This window comes from Neomonachus schauinslandi, chromosome 7 (genome assembly GCF_002201575.2).
Source record: "Neomonachus schauinslandi chromosome 7, ASM220157v2, whole genome shotgun sequence".
Taxonomy (NCBI): domain Eukaryota; kingdom Metazoa; phylum Chordata; class Mammalia; order Carnivora; family Phocidae; genus Neomonachus; species Neomonachus schauinslandi.
Window position 1 is genome coordinate 66,379,788 of NC_058409.1, and position 19,939 is coordinate 66,399,726.

At 33.2% G+C, this 19,939-nt stretch overlaps 1 protein-coding gene across 1 annotated transcript; it reads right to left on the reverse strand.

The window, feature by feature from the left end:
- Positions 1-1,013: 1,013 nt before the first annotated feature.
- On the reverse strand, positions 1,014-19,654 carry CETN3 (centrin 3). The gene is given in 6 exon segments (XM_021701830.2): positions 1,014-2,423; positions 9,848-10,039; positions 15,793-15,877; positions 15,879-15,908; positions 17,561-17,696; positions 19,520-19,654. Coding segments are annotated over 6 exon segments (504 nt in total). The 5' UTR covers positions 19,537-19,654; the 3' UTR covers positions 1,014-2,379.
- Between the last annotated feature and the right edge of the window lie 285 nt (positions 19,655-19,939).

A 19,939-nucleotide genomic window follows, 5' to 3' on the forward strand; every position in this document is an offset into this window, starting at 1 on the left:
CAGAGAGGGGTGGCAACAGGATAGGGGTTTAAAAAAATGTTCTGGCCTTTATTTTATATAAGATCTTTATGTATTACTTATTCAATTTAAATTTATTTAAAGTGATTTAAAAAATTATTTTGCCTTCTTCACAATGGTGTTCAGAACACTATAAATAATCTTTGTCAAGAACACATCACTAGTAAATTCCCAAGAAAATTTACTACCAGGGACTAGCATCAGAGAGATGGCTTATGAAGTTGAGGCCATTTGCCACTCAACTGGATAATCTATTTATGATGTTTGCTGATGTAAGGCCATTAACATGGGCACATCAACTAAATTTGAAAGTCTTCCATAATAGGCACATAGGTTCTTTAGAGAGTAGGCTTTGTTGACTTGTAACAAAGGAAAAGATCTTAGCTGACAAATCCCAAACTATCAAAGCTTACCAGGACACCAGAACAGCAATAAACTAGGCAATTTTACAAAAAAATATTTTTCTTAGATCATGAAATGCCATTGCATGAAATATGACTCTAATGATAAATAAAACTGATACCCACCTCCACTTCCTTCTGTTAAAGCATTCGCTCTTTTCTTAATGCCACCTCTACTAGCTATTTTATTGACTTTTCAACTCTACAGACACTGATTATTAACACTGAAAAAAATTATTCATACCCTTCTGAAGGCAAAAGCTTCCATAAATATGAAGAAATGAGTTGAGCACTCTTCCCTCAGCCCACAGTAGAAGAGAAGAAACAAAATTGCTGGTATCCCAAAGAGTAAGTATTTATATTAAGAATAAAAAGAAGTTATCACTGTTAAGTGACAAAAGTAGCTTGGATTATTTATTCCAATAAAGTGGTAGAAGACGAGCAAGCCTAAATTTATTTTTATCTGTTTTATTCTTCACTTTACTCTTTAATTTCCTGGAAATCAACATATTTTGTGATCAAGACATAGAAAGCAATTCATCAGTAAGGGTGAAAAAAATTTTTTAATTTCAAAGAATATTTGTTGCCCTGGATATTACTACTCCTGTGAGCACTGATTTCATATTCAAAATTAAATTTTAGATTAACACAATAAAATAAAATTTAAAAAAATTAAATTTTAGTATGATGAGCAATTAACTTACTTTCTAGTTAACTATTTGAAATGTCACCACTGTTATACTATTCCCTACTGATTTGTTTGTTAAATTGCTAGTAACTCTTTATGTGATACTCTAGAAGCTCACATTTCAAGTGCCTCAAATTATTACTGTACTTTAAATTTAAAACAAGAAATCTAAAGAAAGATCACTGAAATAGACAACTTTCTTCCAGAAAGCCCATACCACCAGGAACCAGATTATTGAAGGATCAGCATAGGTACCAATTCTCTATAATCTATCTCACAAAACCACTTGTCTCCCCACTAACATACATTGCTATAAGGCAGAAGAGCCCACCAAATGCCTGGAAAGTCGGTCTCTACTGTTTCTTAGCGAATCACAGAATATTCCTTTATATAGGTAAAACAATCTTGAATGATTTCTGTGGCTTAGTTTTCTATTTTCATCATTGTGACGTTTAATTGAGTGATAATTATCGTAGCAGATCAAAATTCCAAAATTTAAATCTTTAACTTTGTCAAGAAATCAGATGATTCAAACTGTACTCAATTAGTTTAAGAGGGAAATATCCAAATTTAACTGTCATAACTTACGTTAAGACACCAGAAATGCTATAGAACATAATACATGAGGATAAATGGGTCTATATGCATAACACTTTTTCCTTCCAAACTGAAAGACATGACTCCTAAAAAAGGAATTACGCCTGTATTGAGTCATCATCTTGTACTGAAACATAAAATGTCAAACTTGTAAGGGAAAAATGTGCTATTCTATTGCTATTTGTATTTCAATTTTTGTTTCTGAAACTAGTAGTATAAAAAGAAAAGATTTAAGAAAAATACCATTGAGTATTTACAGATACTTGGAATTATAAAACAGAAAATTTACCATACTTTAAAATACTACTAAAATAAGCATTTTATTAATGACATGTGCATATCTATATAACATGTGCATCAAAACAAAAGTGACTACTGATGCCGAATAAAAAACTTTCAGAGAATGTGTAACACATGATTTAATTTTTTAAACTTTATATATATATATAAAAGCTATATTATAAATACAAAGCTAAACTATTAGAGTGCTAACAATACTGTTTATACAAAGAAACTTGACAGTAGTAAAATATGAATACATAAGATACTTATTTTTGGTCCTTTTGGAAAAAAAGAACTAAGTTTTTGTTTTTGTTTTTTTAACATGGCTCCAGGCACAAAAATAGAATATAAGATGATAACTGCAACATTCTTAGTGTTTATCCTTGTAATTCTTTAAATGTCACCAGTCATAATAGCAATGAACTCCTCTTGATTTACTGTGGTAAGAAAGAAAATGTAAGTCAGAAATATAAATTTTTTCACAGAACAATACTAGTATTTTATACTAAGTATCTTTAAATTTTATATTATACAAAATCATTAATAAACCAAGACATAGTGTTTTTCTTTTACTTTTTTGACAGGAAGTTGATCACGTTTATTAAGTAGAATCTCATGAATACAAAAATACATAACATGTGATAAACAACATAAATTAGTATTCTAGAATATTAATTACTGGAAAGACATTAAGTTCCACAAAAATCCATCATAATCGTAATATTTATATACACTTGCACAAATAGTTTTCTTTTTTTATTTTTATTTTTTTAAAGAATTTATTTATTATTTGAGACAGAGAGAGAGAGCACAAGCCGGGGTGGGCAGAGGAAGAGGGAGAAGCAGGCCCCCCACTGAGCAGGGAGCCCGATGTGGGGCTTGATCCCAGGTCTCTGGGATCATGACCTGAGCTGAAGGCAGACGCCCAGCTGACTGAGCCACCCAGGCGCCCCCACAAATAGTTTTAAAGCTTGACATTTTTAATTTCTTAAATGGTTAAATCCTCTTTATAATCTTTATTCTACTAGTTCATTTGGTAAACCCTTACTTTATAAATAAGCTTATTAAATCTATCATGCATATATATTAGGATTCTAAAGGAAAATATGCTAAAATTCTTCAAAAAGTCAAATTGTTGTTTTTTGAACTTTTATATATTTAAAAGCCTAATAAAAAAAAAACAAAAACAAAAAGTTGAAACCAGGTTACTAGACCTCAAAAATATCAAGAGAAATAATAATTTTAAAAGATACAAATTTAATCTTAATTAGCAAGGTAATACAGCAGTTATAATATATAGATGTAAATGTAGAAAGAATTACTCATAAAGACAAATTGTTAGTTCACCAAAACCATAAATAAAATTCAGTAAGAACTTCCAGTTTATAAAATACAATTTTTAAGAAAGCAACCTAAAAATAAATAGGTAATAATGTTATTAAATATAATTTTTAAAATCAATACACACAAATACACACAAATTATCAATAGAAATGTTCAGAAAAAAATGCTTCCTCTTTGTAAAACAGGTCACTTCATGGGCTCCAAAACTCAATACATAACTTAACAAAGCACAAGTTATGAATGATCATTTTGATAATGAAAACAAGAACACTGTAATGAGGAAAAAAGAGACCTGGATTCCAGTCATCGTTCTGGTACAGAACAGTTCTGTGTCTCAATTTCTTCATCTGAAAATACTGAACTACGATATGATCTTTTAGATTGCTTCTACCTGGTAATAAACAGACACCAGGGTTCCTATTCTATAGTATCTTGAAACTTAAGTGAAGATATTAGGTCATATTATAAAATTATTTTTAGTTTTCTTAGCATTGACAATAGTATCACAATTATGAAAGATAATATCCTTATTCTTAGCAAATGCATACTAAGATGTTAGGGAAGTCAAGTTCATGATATATTTTTCAAATGATCCAGAATAAAAATATACACTACAGACAAAGCAAAAAGTAAAATGTTAATTACTGAATCTAGGTAGAAGGTATAAAGGTGTTCATTGTACTAAACTAACATTTCTCCTCTATGAGAAGATTCATAATGAAAAGTTACAAAAATTAACCAATTAAAAAACACTAAGATAGAATATGTACATCAGGAATGAAAAAAGTATACTGGCTTTAGAAACCACACAGAAAATCTGTTTCAATAAATTATGTAAGTCATGTTTCATAAATGAAACAGAGAATAATTGCTGTATAACACAAAAAATTATCTATTATTAAAATAAAACCACCTATCTGTGTTGAAAAACATTCCATCTTAATGGGAAAAATCCTTACTTCTCAGAAAAATTTAGGTAAGAATAAATCTTGACTTGGGCTTTAAAATAAAAAACATAGGATTTGGTTTAACAAGAGGTGGAAAGAAAGTTAAGGTAGGAGACCATCAGCAATATAGTTAAAAAAAAAAGTGTGAAAATAAGCTCTAAGGAGTTAAGAAGAATGAGATGTCCAGAGCTGATAATGAACCATGAATCCACACATTTCAATATTAAACATCTACAAGACACTATGACAGTGTAGAACAGAATATATAGCCTGTATTACTTGAAATACTACAAATTGTAGTAGTGATCTTTAATTCTTGCACTTAAAAACATGTTTCAACATGTTACGAGAGCTATGACCCCTCTCTCTCCCAGCTTAAAAAAGAAAAAATACATAAGTCTAAACAATTTCATCATTATACACTTAAATTTAAGAACCTCTGACTCAATCAATCTAGACTGAGGTGTCTAGACCAAAACAAGAAATAAGAGTATGTTTTTAAGAAAAACAACATAATGAAAGCAACCTTAGAATAATTTGACTATAAATTATTTTAATAGCATAACAGAGCTATGATTAAATTACTCGAAATCTGTAAAATATGATTTGCATTTGTTCCTTAAAGACCTAGAACTTTTTTCTCTCAATCTGTAAAATTTCAACACTCAAATTTCAAAATTAAGTTTCATATATAGTTTTTAAAACCACAAGAGTTAATTTTTGTTATATTTACATATGAACACTTTAAAGTATTATAGCATTTAAATATATTTTAAACTATTCCATAATTTCCGTAGCCTAAAAACAGAATACTTAAATCCAAAAAAGTGGAAAGCTAAAGGGAAGAAAGTGGCTAAGGAAAGTAAATTAGCTCCTCTAGTACCAGTGAGCCTTTCAGAAAATTAAGAAAATCTGATGCCTTTGTACATTTCCTTCTCTATCAATATCTTATATCAAGTTCCTATATCTAATAAATGTAGCACAATGCCTACCTTTAAATAAGCATCTGATAAAATATTTATTGAATCAAAGAAATACAACATTTCATTCTCCTCTACACTGCCTTTTTAAACAAAATTTTCATAAATCAATCATTTCATAGGGTAAATTTTATTACATGTCTTTTAAATAAAGAATTTAGAGAAACTGAGGCGCGTGGGTGGCTCAGTCGTTAAGCATCTGCCTTCGGCTTAGGTCATATCTCAGGGTCCTGGGATTAAGTCCCGAGTCAGGCTCCCTGCTCAGGGGGAGTCTGCTTCTCCCTCTCCCTCTGCCCCTCCCTACCACTCATGGCTCACATTCTCTCAAATAAATAAATAAAATTAAGGGAAAAAATAAGAATGTAGAGAAATTAGGTAGATTAAGTACCTTAGAGACCATCTGGGGGGGGAAACAAATTTTAGCATCTGAAGAGACAGTTGCCTATTTTATTGAAAACTGAGTATTGAATATTTTATAAAAGCATGTAATTTTTAAAACTCCATAAACATAGAAACCTAATTAATATTTTACTTTCTAGCCTAAAAGGCAAAACAGTGGGATAAAAGTAGGGACAGGTTATTAATCTCTGAGCTTTAGTTTCCTCACTTATATAGATGCACCTATTCTGTGCATTAATAGAGATAATACTGTTTTACTTCACAAAAGCTATTATGAAAAATTAAATAACATAATACACAATGTAACATGCTAAGCACAGAATCTAACATATTAACTACTATAACTAAATAAGTGTTAATACTCATCATTATTTAAAGATGTTCCCCTTTGGGTTTTTATTTTTTTTAAAGCTTTATTTGCTAGAGAGAGAGAGCGTGTGCGTGTGGGCACACACAGGTGGTTGGGGGGGCAGATGGAGAGGGAGCAGCAGACTCCCAGGGAGCCCGATGCAGGGCTCAATCCCAGGACCCCGGGATCATGACCTGAGCTAAAGGCAGATGCTTAACTGACTGAGCCCCCCAGGCGCCCCCCCCACCTTTTTTAAAGATTTTATTTACACTTTGGGTTTTTAAATGTTGCTTTTATTTTTCTAAAAAGATTTACTGTGTTGTATATATCTTGGGAGCAATAATGGGGAAGGGATTCTTTTGATATCATTACCACAGCTCTAGTTATATTTTGCATTATATCTTTTTTCTTTAACTCCTCCTTTACTATATTTATTATTCTATATACACAATTAAAAAATTTTTTTTTCAGGGATGCCTGGGTGGCTCAGTCGGTTGGGCGACTGCCTTTGGCTCAGGTCATGATCCCAGGGTCCTGGGATCGAGTCCTGCATCAGGCTCCTCGCTCAGTGGGGAGCCTGCTTCTCCCTCTGCCTTCTGATCCCCTTGCTTGTGCTCTCTCTCTCTGACAAATAAAATCTTTTAAAAAAAATTTTTTTCATTGCTCCTAAATACTAAAGTGTGAAAAATTCATAAAGAGCAGAATTACTAAAGTCCACAAAAAAGACAGCAAGTATTATGATCTTTACTAGTTTAACATATACAAAGAAAACAGGTTACATCAAACAAAACTGCAGCCAAAAGATTCCAAATAAACAAGTTATTATAAAATGTAACTTGTATTTTCTCAAAAATGGGCAGTTTTTCATACAGCTGCAGAGACCCATATAAGTAAACGCAGTACCCAAAGCCAGACTAAATGTATTATAGTTCTCATTGTTTCTGAATATGAAAATGCCTTTCAACAATAATTTCCTGGACTTGGCATAGTAAGAGTCATACTTAGCATGCCTTGTTTGAGAAATAAATAATGTCAAAGAGCTACTATGAATTCTGAATAATAAGTATTTTTATCAATTGCAAGAGCATTTACAGATATAAGTAAGAGCAGTATATGTGTGCATGTGCAATACTATTATTCATATGGTCTATAGACAGTATTTGATGCATATACCCAGACTGCATGCAATACTTCAGAAGGCCCCCCGCTCCCAGAAACTCACATCTCAAATTGGAAACTACCAGATTAGATGAATTTAATATAAGAACAAACCCTTCCCCCCCAACAAAAAAGACAAATCTTAACAATAAAAGACTATGTATCACTGTATTTTATTTGTAATCAATCACTTAGAAAAAATAGAAAAAATGTTACTTACCTAACTAGTCATTTGAATAAATGACAGTAGGATGCTCAAGCAACAGTTGTATGGTGACTTAAAGCAAGCATTAAGAACCAAAGAAATGTTTTAAGGATGCACTAAAATCTTCAAGCAATAGAGCACAGGTATGAACTCTGAGATTAAAAAGCAGCAAACAGAGCAGACTAACAAGGGATGCAAGAAATGGACACACTTTCTAGGCAAAGTTTTACACCAAGTTTGAATTTAAGAGGCAGATTCCTAACTGATATTTTCTTCTAGTGTCAAATGAAGCTAATAACCAAAATCTAACTTGCATGTGCCTAGGACAGGAAAGAAAATAACTATCTTTTGACACATGTAGTAGCTATTACTAAAGATTTAAAAAATAGACATATCAAGATTCTCTATGCCATTGAAGATAGTACCCTTACAGAATGGAGCTGCTTTAAAGCTAGTTTGGGGTAACAGCCAACAGCTGGAGAAGACACAAAAATTTTTAAAATATGAAGGCAGTAGATACTAAACCCAAATATTAGAGTGAGAGCTCAAGAAATCATTTAAATTTCCTCAAGTTTTAATCATCTTTGTTTTAAAATATAAATAAATCCTTTCAAAGAACTAGTATTAAAAAGTTCATAATGTTCAAATAATATTTACATAAATATAATGAGAAAGTATAATAATGCACAATTCTAAAGGACAATCTACAAACCTGAACTAATAGCTAGTTGCTACTGTCTTACCTCCTTATTAAAGCATACCAGTATTTCCAATATTTCCGGTAATATATATATTATGTATATATTTATGTACATATGTATAGTTGATACTGTATCAACATATATCTACTGTAACACACACTCCTGCTTAGGGCTTTAAGTCAATAAACATCAGAGCACTCATGTTCAAGAAAATGCAGGGGAATATAAAGATAAGTAAAGATACAAAAAAAGGAAAACAAGCTTCCATTTAATGCTAAGCACCTTCAAATATCTTCCTTTAATACTTATAACCATCCTGGAAGGTATCTCCCTTCTCAATTTAATAAATGGGAAAACAACACTCAGAAAACATTGAAAACTTGCACAAGATTACACAGCAACTACGTAAGTGGTAGAGATTCAATTCGAATCCAGATCTGTATGATTCCAAAGCCTTAGGCCTTTCATGCTATGATTCCATACTGCTCTTAACGGACTTAAAATATACTGGAGAGATACACATGTATGTAACTAACAGAAGGCATTGTATAAAAACGTCAAAGTATTTTGTTCCTCTAAATGGAGATCTCATAATTCATCAGAGACCACTAGGGAAGGCTTCTGAGAAAAAGATGGGAGCTTAAAATGTACCAGAGAGGGACAACTGGGTGGCTCGATTGGATAAGCATCTGCCTTCAACTCAAGTCATGATCCTGTGGTCCTGGGATTGAGCCCCACATCAGGCTCCCTGCTCAGCAGGGGAGTCTGCTTCTCCCTCTCCCTCTCCCTTTGCCCCCTCCCTGCTTCTGCTCTCATTCTCTCACAAATAAATAAAATCTTAAAAAAAAAAAAAAAAAAAAACCTGTACCAGAGAGAAAAACTAACATATTAGCAGACAGAAACTGGCAATTAGAACATTCTAGGACTTTAAGGAATGGCATAATGAAAAAGGCACAGCATAAAAAAGTGTTTTCAGGATAGTGTATTTGGACAAGGTATGTATGTATGGGAGGTGAAGGTTAAAACAGAAAAGTGGAAGACCTAAACTAGATAGTTAGAGCAGAACATATCTTAGAAAGCTTTGATATTTACTCTGTAGGCACTGAAGAATCATTCAGCATTTGAAGAGGGGAATGACATCATAAAACTTGTACTTTAGGAAAAGAATTATCAACAGACTAAATTAGAGGGCAGAGGCTCATAGGCATAGAGGGCAATTAGGAAGCTAAAGAGACCACATCTGCCTTCTTCATTGTGTAGCACCAGTTAGCACACAAGGCACGGTATCCAGCAGGCATTCAAGGAAATAATGAATGAGGCTATGATAACATTCCTACAAAGAAATTAGGGCCTGAACTAGGGCAGCAGCAGTAAATAAAGATATAAAAAAAAGATTCAAAACATTTAAAGGGTAGAACCAATAGAACTTAGTTACAGTTTAGAAGTACATGTAGGTTAAGGAAGAAAGCAATAAAAGCTGATATTTTGCTGAGTAGCTGAAATGTTGGTGATTCTTCATCCTCAAAGAAAAGTAAAGTACCTTCTTGAAGTGTGGAACATCACGTTACAAACAGTATAGTTGGTTTTAAAAGATCTGCATCATTCTGAATTAAATTATGTGAAATGTTTAGGCAAAAAGCCCATGACAGGATGAACAACAATTATACCAAACAGAGAGAGTCTGCAATGGGTCTTGAAAATCATTTGATTTTAGAAAAATTTACTGTATGCATACATTAGGGCTAATACCTGGAATATGTGTTTTACTCAGAACTTACTTTCTCCATCACCATCTTTATCAAATTCTTCTATCATAGCCCGAAGTTCTTCATCACTCATGTTTTCACCCAATTCTCTGGCAACACGTCGCAAATTCCTCAAGCTTATTTTACCTGAATCATCATCATCAAATAGTTTAAATGCCTTTAATATTTCTTCATGTGGATCTCTTTCCAATATCCAGTCTGTCACTATAGTTAAAAGAAAGTTAAAAAATTTTAAAAACACTTTATAAAAATCACAAATGCATCCATCTGTGAAATCAACAAGTGTTAGATGAGAATTAAAGTTGTGAATCTTTCAACATTTAGTTTCATAATACTGCCAAATCAGAGCCCCAAAACCCAAAATGATAAACCTGAAATTACAAAAATCAAATCCGTATTTTAAAATTTAATCTTTGTTATCAACAATTCATCCCATTATAAGAGTATGCAAAACTATCTCACACAGAGGCAAAATAAAAAGGATTATATACCATATTTATTTAAGGTCTACTATTGTCAAGAATTGCACTATGCTCCACTGACAGCAAACACAGAAGTCTAGGAGTTTGTAACTTAGTTGTAGATATGATATACCAACAAAGCAATTAAGACTAATTAGATAAAAGATGTCTGATGTCTAAACTTAATAGTAACATTATTGTTCCTCAAGTTAAATCTAATTTAAAGACACAAAAATCATGACAAATTAATAAAATGCACTGCCATCATTGATAAAGACACAATGTCAGACAGATGAAAATTCTGCTGATATCTTCATGATTTGAGGAAACTCTTGGTTTTCCAAAATATGAAAAGCAGTTACCAAAAGGACTGAACATGATTACAGTAAGAAAGCTTCCATACCCGCCCCCCCCAAAAAAAGAAAAGTTCTGGAAAGATCTCTCTAAAGTCATGCCCATTTTGTTCAGCAAGATAATAACTCTCAGACAACTAAAAGTGAGAAATACCAGACCTCAATATAAATTATATATTTTAATAGGCTAAATGTAATAATATATAACAATAGTAAACAATATTTTCAATATTTGCAGTCTTTATTCAATAGCCACAATAACATAAATTAAAGTAAAAATCTGTGGTATAAATTTTTTTAAGTTACTAGATCAAATTCTGAAAATAACTAAGTAAACATCTCTGAAGTAATTCCACATGCTAGTCTACCACTACAACAAAAATTATTTATGACTTTCACTGTGCCATTAAAAATAACTCAGTCCTGGTGAGGTTTACAGAATCTTAAAAACTTGCGCAAATGTTTGTAGATGGAAAGTACTGGAATGTTTAATGCACCCAAAAAGAGAAATACAATTCAAGCCCACAAAAAATTATTGTTGTGCTGTAATGTCATCATGTTTGGTTTGAGTAAGCTTTTAGGATAAGCACCTATTTAAGCTAATGTTAAAACATCTACATACATATTTAGTAGTTTTCTATTATCCATTAATTGTACCCAAAAAGTCTTTCAAGTAACTAATTGAAGTATATTACTATAAGTATGCAAATCACCAAAGCTCATAAATATTCAATCAAAAGGAGTTGGCATATATACAGCCATAACACCAAAATAAAATACCATGCTTAACTCTATGGCTCATACTCAACTTATTTTGAATTTAGTCCCAACAAAAAAGCAGGACAAGGAAAAAAAAAGTGTTAAGAAATTTTCTTCACCAATTAAATAATTTACATGACAGGTGAACCAAAAAAGCAGCTTGCTGAAAGTATTAATGTACTTAAAGAAGCAACAGGGTGATGTGGGGAACAGATGGGGCTCCAAGATGTATAAATTCTTATCCCACTAGTACTTTAATTGTGTTAGTTACTTCAGACTTATGTGTATATATAATCTTTTATCAATACTTTGCCTTAGAATACAACTTTTCTTGGGAATTATAAATACCCATCATTTTGGACAACTAAAACATTGTAACTTTATGGTGACTCTCCTCCATGCCTTCATGCTCTATTCCTATTCCACAAAGTAGAATTTAATTATAAGGAATACACTTTTTTCCCAATGAAAATAAGTCAACTAACATACAGTTAAGGTGGGTTCAATTCACAAATTTCTGTCCATGTAACTCTATTTTCAAAAAATCATACTACCAGAAATATACTTCCTCAAAATAGTTAGACCTTACACATTATAAAAATCAGTTAAGAACACAGCCCATTAAAAAACATCACATTAAAAGTTTATCAAAAATCATTAAAAGTACTGCTAGAAATATAGCTTCAACAATATTTCTCATTGTCTTTTGGGGGTTTCTATCCAAAAATAAAAGTTACTTTAGGGCGCCTGGGTGGCTCAGTTGGTTAAGCGACTGCCTTCAGCTCAGGTCATGATCCCAGAGTCCTGGGATCGAGTCCCACCTCGGGCTCCCGGCTCAGCGGGGAGCCTGCTTCTCCCCTCTGACCCTCTCCCCTCTCATGCTGTTTCTCTCTCTCTCTCTCTCAAATAAATAAATAAAATCTTTAAAAAAAAAAAAAAGTTACTTTAAACTCAACATTTTGGAACCCAAACTCCTCCTACTATCACCAAAATAGTGGCTGATGCCCCACCTCAAAAAAGATAACAGCACCATTAACAGGTATCTCCCCTATCTGAAGTTTAAACATTTTAAATCCCATAAACCTAACCAGTGATTAATTCCCAGAGTACTGAGGACACTACCTTTTTAACTCTTAAATGTATCTCTTTTCATTCTCACCACCCTCAGCATAATAGAAGTCTGCTTTTTCCCTGTCTGCAGTCTCTCTTCCCTCCAACCCATCTTTAATACTCTCAATAGAGTTACCTTTCTAAAATACATCATCTTCTCTTCCTCAGAAACTGAAAATGATCACCTGCTAACTGAAGTCCAAGCACTACACATGATGCAAGACTACGTATTTGGCCCAATCCTATCTTTGCATTTCCCTAACCTCCACAACAGGAGACTACCTGGTTTCCCAAACATACTATACTTCTACTATACCACTCTTTGTTGTTGCTGTTTTCTCTGCCTGCAATGTCTTTCTCTACTCGTTCCCACAATCTTCTCTTTAGGAGGAAATCCTATTCACATCCCAAAAGGTCTAAATTAAAAATCCCCTCTGCAAAGTCTTCTTCAATTGCTCTAGTCCAGGAATTGACAATTCTCTTTGTTTTTGTTAAAGGCCATACAGTAAATATTTTTGGCTTTGTGGAGGGTATAAGGTCTCTGACTAAACTACTTCCTCTGCCAACACAGCACAAAGGCAGCATAAAAGATGAGGCAGTGTGGAAGCAACAGCTGAATTTAGCCTAAGGGCTGTAGTTTGCCAACTTCTGCTCCAAACAAAATTATAATTTACCACAGAACACTATAGCTTGTTATTACCTACATTTAAATGGTAAGCTCCTTGAAAGAACCTTTTAGCAACTTTTAATTCCCCTCCCTCAACGCAAAGTACCTAATGCCAAAAAATTCAGGGAATGTTTGTTAAATAAGCAAAGCAAAAACAGTAATAGAATATTCTATTCTAAATAGGCAATGGAATAATTCATTTGTGCCAATAAAAGAGGGAGTACAAACATCTGACTTATCTTGGTCTTACTTTAAAGGAGCAATTCCTAAAACATCTTTGTTACTACTCACTAACCTCAAGCTGTCTAGATTCTTAACTTACATTAAATATATTTTAATATTTTTTTCTAACATTGGGAAAATTCTGGTTCAGTGTTAGACTTCATCCAGAAATATCTGCAGAACAATATCCTTCAATAGTAATAGATAATACATAAAACTAAGACTCAAATGTTCTGGTTTGGAGTTATTTGTTCCAAAGTATAAAATATACATTCATCTGTGCTCAGTTATTATTGAAAAATAATCAACAAATGGAGAGAATACATAGTTCTTGACTGATTTCTAAACAGTAATACATTTTTGACTACTGGTACTGAGGATAGCTGAAGTATGCTAAGCTGGTCAAAAGTTTGATCTTTGAAAGTCAGAGCAGAAGTTTAGTCATGGCCATTTATTCTGTAAAGAACCCAGTATAAGTGCTCTGTTAATAACATAGAAAAGATGGAGGATCAGGAAAAGGTGAAGATGGCATGGGACTCTGGCTTCAACTGCTAATAAAATCGCAATTTTAAAATTGTATTTACTTAAGATGAAATAATGTGTTGCATAAAATTATTAAGGATGATATAATGCCTAAAATAGCCTGCAACTATGAAAAAAAAGTAATCAGAAAACTGTACTTTTTATGTTCCAGTGATGCATACACAATCATTACTAGGCATTAAAACAAAGTGAAACAAAGACAATTTTTTAAAGTAATAATAACAAATACTTAATAGTACTTTCTATAGCTAGGCCCCCTTCTGGTAAGCATTTTACATATTAACTTATTTATTCCTCCCAAGAATCCACAAGACAGTACAACTATCCCCATTTTATATCAGCAAATGAGACACAGACAAGTAAAATGACCAAGTTAAACAGCTAGTAAGTGGCAAAACCAAGATATGAACCCAGGCATTCTGGGTTCATGCTAAACCACTACATTGTACCAAATGTGCCTGAATTGTAGCTCTTTCCTAACAGTATCATTGCCACTATATCCTTAACACCCGTTTCTATAAATCAACAATCTAAATAAGAACTTGGATTAGTCCAACTTATCATAAACTACAGAAGAGCTTCAATACTGAAAGACTAAAAGAATAAAGATGGCTCCCTCCCTCTCCTCAAGTAAATAAATCTACAGATTAGAAGAAAACAACACAATATGCTCCCCAAAGGGGTGAGCTGCCTTTCTAAACAGTGATTTCCTAGTTTACAAGGTGGGGATCTTCTGTGTCGTGCTTTCTCTTTTAGGTTTATCCTTTAATTTCCCTCTTCCTCACCTTGATTTTGAGTTTTCAGATTAAAAAAATAAAACCAATGATTTAATGATATGAATCTATCTTTTCCAAACTGCCCTTTCTTTTTGCTTCCTATATTGCTTCTTTCTGAATATTTACACAAAGGTTTTGTGTGTGTAACTGGATTTGTTCCTAAATTTTTTAAATATCTAAAAATAACTCTGATATGCTTATATTATGACATATATAAGGTGGTTATTACTGCTTTAGAAAATTTAATTAAAAAAAGCACTTTATGAATATATGTACATTCTGTGTATAATATTCTATGCGATATATTTAAATCATAATAGCAAAATCCTTGCCTTCCAGAATCTTCTATTCTAAAAAAGTCTGATATATGCTATAACTAATTCACTATAATCAACTATATGAAAATTCAATCATATTAAGCTCACGACACAGTATGCTTAGTTGGTCGTTCTAAAATGTTTTCTCCTGCTTGAGTTTGCCAAATGCCTCCTTTACTACAATCTTCTCCCAACCCTCAACTTTAAACAGATGACTTTATTCACTGAGATCAAGTCATACAGAATATGTAGCCCCTCATAAGCTTTGTCAACCTAAAGGCATGCACTTCCTCTACAGTCAAAGATACCAAATGCTACAGGTTTTCTCTTCTCCCATTCTGCCAACAAAAATCATACACCAGAATGGTCTTAGGAAATATTTTCCAAACAAAAGAATACTCGAATTTTCTGTTTTACTTTAAGAAAATAATTTTTTGATCACCCTTTTAGTTTTATCACATAATATAAACACAGGTTACTTAGGAAGACATCTTTCCACAAAAAGCTACATAATAGTTCCTTGATTAGAATCTTCAGGACAAAAGCCAAAATGATAAATCCCATAATGAGGCTGTAAATCTTATTTTTCTTTAAAATAAGTGAAAAGAGTGCCCCCAAACCCCCATTATAATATCTACCTTATACAGCAATGTTCAATAACAAAATTCCAGAGAATTAAAAAACTACTAATATTAACAGATAATTTCCTAACAAGTGCTAATTACAAAGACCTTTATTAAAATACACACCAACTTCATTAAAATCTTCAAAGGTGATTTTCCCTGTGGCTTCTCTGTCATAATCTTTAAGAATCTTCAGTACATCAGCTTTTTTTTACATCAAACCCCAAAGCTCTCATTGCCACCTTTTGGATTAAAAGGGAAAAGCAAATTATAAACCACTCTTTCGAAAGAAGTGACTTCCGATTCTTAAATAAATTTTTACAACTTAGGGATATCAGCACGTTAGTAAAATATTTAATTCTTTTGCATGTTTTATGTCTCTAAAAAAATCAAAGTGATAGTTTTTCTCTACTACTGAAATTAAACAGCAATTTTTTCATTTATATATCCTTTTTTTATAGAACAAACCAGTTGTTGATAAAATACACTATACAATGGACTGACTTACTATACAGATCATCTTAACAAGTTATTTGTTCTCAAACGATTAACCACCAAAATGAAAAAAAGGCATAGCATAAATATTAAAAATTTATACAACAGAAGAGATAAAAGAATTAAAATAAGAGTTATCCTGAGACTCTACATGATTAGTTATTAAGTATAAATAGTCCAGGCCCCTGAGTTTAAAGAAAGAAGAGATCTTGTTACTATTAACAAGAAAGGAGAGACATGATACTGATTAAAGAAGTCTTACTTGGAAAGGTTCCATTTGTTCTCTGATGTATGGACAAAATAAAGTAGAAGAGCACTGAGAAAAGGATGACTGGCTTTAAAACAGATACCATAATATATAGGCTTGAGGACAGTGAACAGAGCAGCTTACCTTACCTGAAACAGGAAGAGCTCAGATGGAAACAAGCAGTTAGCAAATGAGAAAAGTAGGTAGTAGTAAAAGTGTGGGGAGCAGTCGATAAAAACCAAAGGAATCTGAACTTTATGCAGTGTACAATGAGGAGCCACTAAAGGTTTACGAACAATGAACAATATGAGGAAAGAATCTTAGAAAGATGAATCTAATGGTAGTATATAGGGTGAACTAGAAATGGAGAAACCATTTAGGAAGATCCAGGTATGAAATAAGATCCTCAACCAAGATAATAACAATGGTTAACAAATGGAAGAGACATTATAGAGGAAGAACTGATCAAAACTGGGTAACTGAAAAAAAAAAAAAAAAAAACAGTGGAAAAAGAGAGCTTAAGAGCTACCAAAATGTTGCCTTTCTTATTGTGCTGAGTGTGAGATCTGTACTACCCTAAACAAACTCTTGCATCTTTATAAATAATTCTAGGTCCTAGGGTTGACAGTTTTCCCCCATCAGCATGTGTCGACATCAGACATCACTTACATTGTTTGCACCAGAGAAAGTATGTGAAGAATGTATTACTAACATGTCCAAATTAAAAGAGAAATAACACTCTCACAATGTGAAAAAAGAGTGAGTCACCAAAAAAAAAACCAAAACCAAAACCAAAAAAAACAAAAAAATCCAAAAAAAAAAAAAAAAAACCCCAACAGTGGGAAGAATACAGTAAGAACTGTTTAAATCCTATAATATGAATTACTTTTATTATGTGAATGAAAAATAAGGCCCTCCATAGTAATGTATTTTTATATTTAAAATACTATTCACTTTACAATGTGAAAGGAAAGTAAAAAGATATTAGGAGTATTATTCAATTTTATTATAGCATTTAACCGTGAACATCTAAAATGGTTTCATATTTCCACAACCAGTTTAGTTAAAATACTTTAAAAATGTACTGTAACCAACTATCAAAAATGCAAATAATTTTAACAGAAAAATATACATTTTGAAGTACCCTATTACCTTTAATTCATGATAATCTATTGCTTCATCTTTGTCTGTGTCAAATAGTTCAAAAGCATCTTTAATTTCTTGTTTCTGTTCTTCAGAGAGTTCTCTTCTTTTTTTCCTCTTTGTTTTGTCTACTACAAGCTCATTTCTATGAAAAGAAAAAATGTCTATTCAGTCTACTTTAATCCTATTCTCCTATGCATCTAGATGATTAAAATAAGATTCCAAAATGCAACAAAAAAATTAACCAATGAATACTTTTTAAAATTTCTACAAAGGAAGTATTTGGGAGAAAAATGAATTTTCCTTACATGAGTCAAAGCTTTGATCACTCCATAGTCTAAGCTGCTATAAATCTGCACTTTCCAAAACTGAAAAGTGTTACAGGTTATTAAAAGAAATGAGGACCTAACTTTCTTTCCTTCTGACTTTGTATTTATTCTCAATGATATTAATGTGGAAGAAATAAGAACTGTGAATAAAAAAACATTACTTTCATTACAGAAATCCCAACAAAAAACCAAGGCACTCATACATAACTATTCACATTACTCTACAACATAGTGTTAAAAAAAAATCAGAGGAAAATTCATAATTGATGATCACTATATATTTGGTTTACTTTTGATAGCATTTATAAGTTATCAAAATTACTACCCAAAAAAGCATATAATTTAACAACTTACAAAGTTTTTGGCATTGTAGGTTAAAAGTGATTTAGATTACATATTTCTAAGTTTGGCACTTTATAATTTCTTCCATTGATATTAACAAATCAACCAAAATACTGAAGTCTAAATATAGACTAAACCATAAAAATTAAATGCCAAAAAAGTATATATGTGCTAATTTTCTATAATATAAAGTGAAGAGTCAATGGTTTTGTAAATCTCACTTGTAAATTTAGATTTAGTTTCTCATAAACCCCGGGTATTTTTTTTCAAAGGAAATTCTATTTACAAAGCCAGAAATGTCTTAAGAGATACTGATCTTAGTGTTCCAAAATTTCAAATGGGGCTGCAACATCTGTATAAAAACACTCCGTTTTGAAACAATTTCATAAAACTTCAAAATGTAAAGCTTGGTTGATTTTAATAAAACGTTATCTATTTGCTCGTGTTTTGCTCTCTAAAAATTTACAACAAAGAAAGAGATGATTAGAAAGTGATCAGAAAAGGTATAATAAATAAAGCTGAGGAAAATCTTTCTTTCACAAGAGACCTGACTTTACACAAGCTTGGACATTCCCGGGGTCATTTTCTCTGGACGACGAAGTCCACCACAGACCTACAACTGATTCCACGCAAGGAATCTCTTAGCCGAACGAGGCAGCTGTTTGGAGAGGTGTAACTACTTATTTTTAAGGTAAAACGTCTACATGGCGCTGGGGCAACAGACGGGGTTAGAGACTAGAATTGAATTAAAGGTAAAGAAACTCAAAAAACTTGAAAAACCTGAGAGAGAGATTACCAGTTAAAGTCATTTAGGTTATACCTTAAAACAGGGCCCCAGGATAAAATCAAGGAGGGGTTTTACGTTATTTCCAAAATTTATAGTTAAGTATGATGGCATTAGAGCAGCTAAGGTGGTGCCGTGGACCAGGAAGGCGGAGCTGAATGAAAGGATGTATGCTCCTTGGCCTGATTTCTCGCAGAAACACCGCGAGAAGAAACATCGCGATATTTCACTCCGTCCTCGCATCTAAAATAACCCGTCCTTTTGGTGGTGCAAAGCCCAACGCACTGCTAAACCTAACTACCTCAGCAGAAATGCACGGGACTCATCACCTGCGAGACACCACGGCCCCCAGGGTGAGGGGTCTGGGCCCGGGAAGGTTGGCGGAGGCTCCTCTCCCTCGTCCCAAACTGCATCCCCTTCCTCGCCTCGGCCCCAACTACCTCCCTTCTACACACACCCGCCCTAGGGCCCGCTGCGGGGTGTGGAGAGCATTGCGGCCTCCTCATTACCGACCTCAGAGCTAAACTCATTTTCTCTTCGGACAGAGACGTTCCTCTCAAGAACGACTTTAACGCCCTACCCAAGGCAGCACGACTTCCACAAGCCGTTCAACAGACACTCACGACCTCAGCGGCCTCAAGGACCTCCCACAAGGTAGACACTTCTGAGCCGGATTGGTTAACATTGCTAACGTCCTGGCCATTGAGACGGAAGCGTCACTAGTCCTCTGCTCTCATTGGGCATATTTCGCGTCAATCAAAGAAACCGCCCTTCCCTGTTCTGCTGCTGCCACTCCTCCCGCCCTTTAGATTGGCCTGTCGCGGTTTCCACGAATCCTTTGCGGAGCGAGGGTCTGGGTATTTGCGTGATAGATTGGGCGGTAGGTGGTTGGATCTCGCCTCACGCAAGGAGGCCTGTAGCCTGTGGCGAGTG